At 35.4% G+C, this 9,242-nt stretch overlaps 1 protein-coding gene across 1 annotated transcript; it reads right to left on the reverse strand.

The window, feature by feature from the left end:
* Nucleotides 1-5,895: 5,895 nt before the first annotated feature.
* LOC131011233 (short-chain dehydrogenase/reductase SDRA-like) lies at nt 5,896-8,962 on the reverse strand. Its single transcript, XM_057939018.1, has 6 exons — nt 8,548-8,962; nt 8,291-8,407; nt 6,909-7,043; nt 6,695-6,820; nt 6,308-6,409; nt 5,896-6,233 (listed from the first exon to the last, which is right to left on the reverse strand). Exons 1-6 carry the CDS (start codon nt 8,677-8,679, stop codon nt 6,084-6,086), a joined length of 762 nt encoding a protein of 253 aa, XP_057795001.1. The 5' UTR covers nt 8,680-8,962; the 3' UTR covers nt 5,896-6,083.
* Between the last annotated feature and the right edge of the window lie 280 nt (nt 8,963-9,242).

Here is a 9,242-nt window from a genome sequence, read left to right on the forward strand (position 1 = left end):
ACGTGATCACGTGCAACATGCTTCAGGTCTTGTGCCAGAAGATAGCATAAAATGTCGCCTCAAGAAAGAGGTGGAGGCGGGTTATAAGGCGAGGGATTATATGGTTGATCACAACAACAATGATAATTTCCGTGCTATGAGTAATATCGTCAACAGACGATGGTCGGATAAAGTTGAGTTGCGTGACACCCACACCACAACTGATGTACTTTATTGGTAGGTGATTTTTGCGACTGGAGATCTTTATCACAGACTTGGCGTGCTGCGTTTTTTCTTTTATTTAAGAATGTCATGTGGTACTCTTGGCGTTGCTAGACATCTCTTGTTGATTTTTTGATTGACGACCTCTCTTTTTTCGAGGTTCAGGCCCTTAGTATGCTGTCTTGTGCTTTCAAGGGCTTTTAGTTACTTTTTTTTCTTTTTTATATAAAATCTCAATTTAATAATTATCCCTCATTGTAGTGAAAATGAGGAATGAGTAGAGGTCAAATTCTATTTTGTATGGAATGAGGGAAAAGAAAAGAGGAATTTAAAGATTTTTTTTGTTTATCCCTCATTTCTTAATGATGAATTTACAATCAAAGAGAACACACCTTTAATGAACGGAAATAGTAGTTATAATTTTGTGTTTTACCAATACACATTTTTTTATTTAGAGATCAATTCGAGAAAGTTGTAAGAAAATAATAGTATTACTTTATACTCCTTCTGTTTCATTGATCTAGTCTCGTTTTCTTTTTTGGGTTTGTCTCATTAATCTTGTCATGTTTCTATATTTGATAATGATTTTACACTACAAACAATATGGCTCCACACCTTTACACACTTTCACTATACTAATTATAATCTCCTTAATAATTGTGTCCAAAAAAAATGGGACAAGCATAATAGGACGTAAGGAGTATATATTTGAGTTCAAAATTTTTATATACTTTATATATATTTATGTTCAATATTATGCTTGTTTATGTTCAACTGTTTATATATTCCTATTTAATAGTGTGCATTTTCTGTATTTGACATTAAGAATAAAAATATGGTTGTACCATTCTTATCATTAATAACCTATTTGAAACTTAATAAATATAGAAATTTTCAACCATTAAATAAATAAGTTCAACAAATTATAATATTATACTCCCTCCGTCCACGATAAGTGTGGTCGTTTTATTATTTTCATCCGTTTACAATAGGTGTGGTCTTTGTATTTTAGAATATATATCCTTATATTTTACCTCATTCACACACAATATTTACAAAAAAACCCATCTCACAAATCATTTATTTATTATCTAACAAATCAACTCGATGGAACCCTTTCTCCACTTTATACAAAATTTTCATTATTTTTTAAAAATATGTGTTGTCTTATCTACACCGCACTTATCGTGGACGAATGGAGTATTAAATATGAGTATAATCTATAATGAGAAGACAATTTTCAATTGGGTTATGTTAGGTCCGGAGGGTCTCGAATAGGTGTATGAGGGGGGGGGGGGAATACACCTATAGGCTATTTTTCAAACGAAAACAAATTGACACAACCTTTTTCAGTTAAAAGAGTTTAGCAAGATTTAGGTTGGCGACTGATACTGAATACTCTTCAGTAAGGAGTTATCAGTTAAGTCAAGGACTTTAACTAATACACGTTAGGCTTCAGTCGAGTTTGTAAAACAGAGGAGTAATATGAATCTCACTGACTATCCGAAGATTTATCAATTCGACAAATATTACTGGCAACGGAAAACTTTTCTTTCGAAATAGCCGTTTTGATTAAACAAATTGTCAAGGATTAAGTTTCTCTTTGCAGTTAATCAGTTTTCAGTTGGAGAAGGTTTGAATACAAGTAAGAAGGTAAATACTGAAAGCTGTAAACAACAGAGATTTTTACATGGTTCGGAAAATACTTCCTACATCCACGGTCAGTTGATCAGACTGAAAACTTCACTGGGCATGTGCTTACGGGTGCACAGAAACCTAGACAACTGAAGATGCAATCTTCAGTACCAACACACTGGGTTGGATTTCTCACTCTTAGCTTCACTGAGACAAAACTATGCCTTTCCGCAAAGACTAAGATCTCTTGGAGTCAGAACACTGGTCGGTTGAAAAGAGGTTCGAAAACTTGCCAACTAGATTACAAAGAACAAGTTCTTTGTAATCAGTTATACCTAGGCTTTGGATATATAATATTAGCCTAAGTTCTAAGATAATGTATGTAATCAGCAGTGACTGATTTTTGGCTTTGTAATTCTCTTCTTCGATTCAAACTTTGGAATGACTTTGAATGCTGAGTGACGAATTCGGCAGCGTTTCAGCTTATGTAGTTGAATCGGTGAAGATTGAAGTGATCATTGAGCTCTATTTATAGGAGACTTCTTGAATAGATCCGTTGGCTGAAATGGTCTTCAAGAAATCTTCCGTTAGAGAGTAATTTGAACTTGGGTTGAGGCTTCAATCTTCGATGTTCCTTTGTTTGGTGAGAAAACGGCTACTTTGAGAGCAGGAGATACGACGTCTCTGAAAAAGGTAATCACCAAAAAGGAAGGCTCTGGAGAGAAAGGACGATCCCCAAAATCTCTGCATTTAATGCGGTTGTACTTCTGGAGTGCGTGGCTTCCTTTAAGCTAGTATTAGCTTCAGTTCGAGGAAGAATGTTTAACTGATACTTGACTTAGTATCAGTCCGCTGAATCCACGTGGCTCGCATTAAGTAATCAATCGTAACCGATTCTTGGACTGGTCAGTCAAATATGAGTATTTGACTCTGCCTTAATTCGTCAACAGTCGTCAACTTCAGTCTTCAGTCTTCAATCCTCCGGTTTCAGTCTTCAGTCTTCGGAACAGCAACTAAACTAGAAAAGAACTCTAACACTTGAGTTCGAACAGTTCTAGTCTATTACAAGTGAAACCTATTGATTTTGGTATCATCAAAACTAGGATTAGGATATTTCATTAAGTTCCCAACATGTTATTTGCCTCTATAATTCTTAAATTATAGTCAATTTCCATTTTTTCTCCTAATCTTTGAACTTCCTATTAAAATCCACAAACTATCGATTTTTCCCAATTTTCCCATGACGACAATTTCCAGCCCAATTCGATATCGAAATTATCCTATGTGGCGATATTCACTTAAAACGTGACAAAACGTGGCGTCGATGTGTGCAGTGTATGCCACATAACCCTATATGGATTTCACGCACGCACCCCCCTTCCTAAATCTGTTTTCTTTCTTCTCTCTCGGCGGACCCTCATCGACGACAACAACTGCGGTAACCACGACATCACCGCCATTTCCCCCTCTCCAAACTCTCTCTGACACAAAAGGGGAAAATCCCCAATTTGCCAAATCCCAAAACCCTAGGCCCCCGCCACCGCTGCAGCGCTTCTCAGCCCTCGACGAGTCTAATTGAGGATTTCAACGAGAACCCTAATTTTATTTGAACAAGAACGTGCAAAACGGTGTCGTTTAGGTACAATACGCAACTACGTCGTTTTATTAAGTACCGGCATGTCCACATCGCATAATTTTGATTCTACGTGTGTACGGATCTGGTCGGAAATTGCCATCATGCGAAAATTGCAAAAAATCGATAGTTGGTGAATTTTAATAGGAATTTCAAAGATTGGGGAAAAAAAACGGAAAGTGACTATACTTTAAGAATTTAGAGACAATTAACCCTTTTCAATTTGAAATCAATTTCAAAATTGAATGGTAATTTTATCATTATAATAATATTGAAGGTTTATTTGTAAATTATATATATTTTTCTTTTATTTCCTTTTCCTTTATCTCCTTCTTTTTTATTTTATTTATTTTCTAAAGTTGTAAAATTCGGACAAGCATATCAAATTAAAGAGTACGACAAAAACTTTATTTTGATAAATTTTATGTAAATATTGGATTTAAAATGAAAAGTTACAGGATATATTTAAAAATTCAAACTTAACAAAAAAAAAATTCTCCTCTCTCATCTTTTTTAATAAATTTATTTTTCAATTATTGTTTATTAACATTTTCATTATTTTGTCTTTTAACTTATTTTAGTTTTTTTTTTTACTCTTTCATAATATCAATTTTTTATTAGTATGATAGTTAAGTTAGTATCAATTATATATATAAAAATGTTTTTCATGTATTGTACATGTGCAAACCCTAGTTTTATATTAATATTTGAACACTAATTGAATAAATTGATCATGTGCAAATGCTAGTTTATATTTATATTTTAACACTAATTGAATAAATTGATTTGTATTGAAATTATAATTTTATATTTTGAATAAGCATACAAAACTCGAATACGACTATGATGAAAATAAACTTATTTTCATTCTTTAGCAAATCTTGATGCTGCGTCTACTGGTGTAATGATCTGGAAGACGGACTTTAATTTCCAGTCTGGCTTACAGATATTGTGCTTCGTGATTTAACATAAGTGTCATTTTTTTCAAAAAATAAATAAATAAATAAAATATTTGAGTTGTTTAGAACCCAAGGTGAAAGTACTCTTGCATCATATTGACCGCGAGCGCACACTTGTATAGTTCGAATCCAATGAAATGCAAACAAAGTACTATTGGCACTAAGAATGATGCCTACAGAAAAGTATTAATGACCAAAAAATACACGAACTATCACCGAATTTACATTTGGCACATGACTTTAAAAAATAACTCCACAATACATCACCTTTTGATTTAATTGCAATTTACACATGGCGAAAGTTTCGATTAAAATTAATTTTGACCGGCCATGACTTGGACAGCATTGAATATTACATGGCATTACACGTGGCTTTTTTTACACAATGGCAAGACACGTATTCAAAACGATGTCGCGAAACCCCAGCTTCCCTCCATCCCCAGGCCCCCGTCACCAAACCCCAGCTCCTCTCCCTCCTCGCTGAATCCGGCGCCAGCCCCCAAACACAGATCAAGTGCCTTCACCGCCATCGCCCCGCCCTCCATTTGAGAAACCCCAGCAACAAGAATCCGCCATCAATTTCTACAACGGTGCCCGAGGACGCCGCCACTGTCGCTCACAATCCAGCCCACCACGCCTCATCCTCGGTGGCGCCGAAGAAGTGGTAACTATAAGCTAGAATCGAGCTTCTGATTCTGATTTTGACTCATAATAGGTCCAAGTCGATGGAGATAAGAAATCGATTGGGGAGTTTTGGTCTTTGATTTTCGACTGGAGTACGATCCACCGCACTCTTTCTGAGATCCGGCACGGCGAGTCTGGACAAATCTAGGGTTTTTGCAGGCAGCAGCGACTGCCCTATTTTGGTTTGCCAGATTTGCAGATTTTCTTATTACAATCCCAAATCTCACGAAAGCCCTAATGCACAAATTGGTCAGCCACTGTTCGACCAAAAGGGGCGGAGATACGAGCGGTGGTGGCCGAAATAAGAGGGAAATGGCGGGGCGGTTCATCCATTGTGTCCTATTTCCAAAGGAGAGTCGAGAAAGAGAGAGAGTTCCGAGAGAGGCGGTGGCGCTACCTCTCTCTTTTTTTATAATTATATTAACTCAAAACGACGTCGTAAACGATGTCGTTTTGAGTGTTAGAATATAATTACAAAACGACATCGTATTACTTGAACGTCGGTGCATCCACGTCTGCAATTTTCGAGAGCCACGTCACTTAGGATTTAGGTTATGGTCAATACATGTGCAAATTGTAATTAAATCAATACTTCATGTATTATGGAGCTAATTTTAAATGTCATGTGCAAAATGCAAATTTTGTGAAATTTCGTGTATTTTCCGACTATTAACCTTACAGAAAATAATGGGTGTTTTTCATCTATGAAAATGGACTTATTAATAAAAATAAGATAAGTAATACCAAAGGAATAGTGAATAGTTAATAAATAGTTAAGATTAATTTATCTCAATTAAAAAAAAACATTAATTTATCTCAATAGTGAAATAATGTTTTTCAAAGAGTAATAACAAAATAAAAGAGACCATTGATCTTATCTCGACCCTCTTGATTAATAATTTGGGATACCAAACACATATAACCCCAAATTATTTATCTATCCAGACTTATAAGGCCTACCAAATATGCACTTAGAGTCTGGAAGGCATTCCCCCAGCCACTATTAATGTTTCTCCGGTGACATAAGCAGCATCGTCGGAAGCCAAATAAGCCACAGCAGCAGCCATATCTTGTGTAGTTCCAAGTCTATTCAGCAGCGTCTTCTCCTCCAAGCTTCTCTTCTGTAAAACATAACAACGATAGCGTCTCGTTCAACAATAACAAAATGGATATTTATTACTTCATTCTTACATACCATCTCCTCATCCGTGGTAAGAAATGACGCAAAGTGGGTTGGAACGAAACCAGGAGCAACGCAGTTAACACGGGTATCCGGTGCCATCTCAGCTGCAAGTGCCTAAGAAAGGGGAGGAAATCCAAGAAATTTGTAAAGAATGTAAGTATAAGAACATCTCAATCAAAATTCAATATATACTTTGTATGAATCAAGTCGCCTAAGTATCGTTAGTAATTTGCTCCCAATTGTTCAATCATTGCATAACTAAAGTCATTCTTTGATGAATGATAACTATGAATCAGACTCAATAGAATTTGATCAATCCTTTTTTTACTTGGTTGCTTAAGGCGGAGAATTTAACCAATAATTCTCTTTCTTCATCATCAATCGTATGCAAATAAATACCTTTGTGAGTCCAAGTAGGGCTGTTTTGGTGACCCCATACATCGCCAAGCCTTTGGGCGGATGGAATCCAGCTATAGAAGACACGAATACAATTGAAGAGCCTTTGTTCAAGTGAGGAGCTACTTCCTGTGACAGTGAAATACGCAGTGATTGGCAACCAAAATAAATATGTTTACTTTCAGTAAATGTTATACATCATATAAAATCGATGTACCTGTAGCAGAAGAATCGAGGTTTTAACATTGATCTCCCACAATTTGTCAAGCACTGATTCTTTAGTTTCCAGGATGCCGTCGACAGAAGGGTTTGCAGCAGCATTGCACACAACTACATCTAATTTTCCATATTTCTGTATAAATCAAGAAAAATTTGGATCCAATAAATAGACAACGACACTGGTATATAAATCGGAGAAATGCAAATTCCAAGCACCTAAAGTGGAACTAACTTTAAGCATGCATTTCAAAATCTTTAAAAAAAAGAGAGGTTTATTGAACTGGAAAAATAGAAAAAGAAACAAGAACACAGCCTGCCCGGCTTAAATTGGTTCAAAATTTTCCTCCCCAAGCATTAAATTCCAACTCTAGCGGAAAACAGAATACCTCACACTTGGAATACTCAATTGCTGCAAACAATCTCTAACAGTTCGGTTCATATTTAAATCCAAAATGCGAAAGAAAAAGATATATAGAAACACAAGACACCTAAGATCACCTTTCTAGAGGCCATCAAGTAAACTATATACAATCATGAATCGAAAAGCTTGGTATTTAAATTGCACGAAATTGGAAGTAGAGAGATTACTTCAGCGTATGATGAAAATCACCATTTTTGTAAGTGAATTTGCTACCAAACTAATTAAGGAAGAAATCCAACCAAAAAACGAAAATAAAAACCTCATCTTTCACAACATTAAATAGACAACGAAAGAGTCAAATTGATCACAAACTGTAACAATTTTCCTATGAAATAAGATTCAAAGTTAATATGCTATGCTTGAAACGAACACACCCTCATTTCCCAATACAGTTCTTATTCATATGTATCAAAACAGAATCTCTCTCTCTCTCTCTCTCTCTCTCTCTCTCTCTCTCTCTCTTATACATATTGGCAGTCTCTACCACAAGTGTGTGCAACTAAACTACAAGACTAAAAGGGTGTTTGTCTGAGCTTACAAGCTCTTGAGAAGTATTTGGCATAATAACATAAACAACGTATAACACGTGAAAATAAGTTCCTAAACAACGCATAAGCTCCCCCAAAAAATAAGTATCTCAATCCACCTTAATTTTCATAATCTTATAAAAAAATTAATCTACAAAAATATCTATATTATGAATTTTTATTTCTAATATATATCCTTCCAATTTCATCCATCCTCAATTTCCCTCCCTCTAATTATGATTTTCTCTCTATAACTTACAATTTTCACTCTCTGAGTTATGACTTATGAACTCAGTTTTATAACCTCTTTACACATTCCTACATCTTATGATGAGTTCTTATTAGTTGCTGTCGGAGCTAATAAGCTTTCTAAAATAAGTTTAGCCAGACACTTCTAACACTTAGATAACGCGATAAAAATGATAAAATTACCTGGATTGTGTTCTTGATCAGATCTTTCCTATGCTGTGCATTTGAAACGTGGCACACCAAACCCATCACTTCAATTCCTTGATTTTTAAGCTTTTCCACTGCTTCATCAACATTTGGCTGCGAAACCGGACACAAAATTGTATCACCAAAACAATCGAACTATAGAAATGATTAAACTAACCTTAATCCAAAGCCAAATTCGGAAGCCAATCAAACTAGTATCTCGAAATTCAGTAACAAAAGGTTAGAAAACATACTTGGCGGCGGGAGGAGATGACGACGGCGGCACCTTCTAAGCCGAGCCGCTCAGCTATGCCGAAGCCGATCCCCTGTGTGGAAGCCGTCACTATGGCCACTTTTCCTTGGAATCTTTTCCCGATTTTCTCCATTTCTAAAGATTATGTATGTATCAACTGAGTCAACGCTACGATAAACTTCAATTCAACAAAAAGGAAAATTTAGGATGAAGCCAAGAAACTGTGACATTTCTTGTGTAAGAACCGAGAAAATGCTCCTGAAATACCCTCGAATTATTCTAGAGTTTCACGGCGTTGGATAGAAGGTGGGTCCATGATTATGCATATTTGCTAAATTTATCAAACCGGCTGGATTCGGCCGCACCCAATTCAAGTAAGGATGAAAAAAAAAAAAAAAAAAAAAAGCTAGTACTCCCTCTATCTCCATGTTGCATAGGTACGGGGTGCGGATGCGGGGGCGATACGATACGAGTACGGGGATACGGGTTTTTAAAAATTATAGGGTGCGATTCAACAAGGATACATCTAATTATTAAAATTTTATAATATATAATGCTTATAAAATATATACAATTTAAATTTTTTTAAATTAATTATATGTAATTTACATTTTATTTTACCCAAAAGTTAAGCATTTTCAATTATATAAGTTAATTGACTAACAATATAACAATTCAAATATTATTAGTTCATAT

The sequence above is a fragment of the Salvia miltiorrhiza genome, chromosome 2 (genome assembly GCF_028751815.1).
Source record: "Salvia miltiorrhiza cultivar Shanhuang (shh) chromosome 2, IMPLAD_Smil_shh, whole genome shotgun sequence".
NCBI classification, from domain to species: Eukaryota; Viridiplantae; Streptophyta; class Magnoliopsida; order Lamiales; family Lamiaceae; genus Salvia; species Salvia miltiorrhiza.

Coding starts and splice junctions, on each gene's coding strand:
- LOC131011233 (XM_057939018.1), bottom strand. CDS start 8,679: ATGGAGAAAATCGGGAAAAGATTCCAAGGAAAAGTGGCCATAGTGACG. Junction 8,408..8,547: donor TCATCTCCTCCCGCCGCCAA/GTATGTTTTCTA, acceptor CCGGTTTCGCAG/CCAAATGTTGATGAAGCAGT. Junction 7,044..8,290: donor TGATCAAGAACACAATCCAG/GTAATTTTATCA, acceptor TGATTTATACAG/AAATATGGAAAATTAGATGT.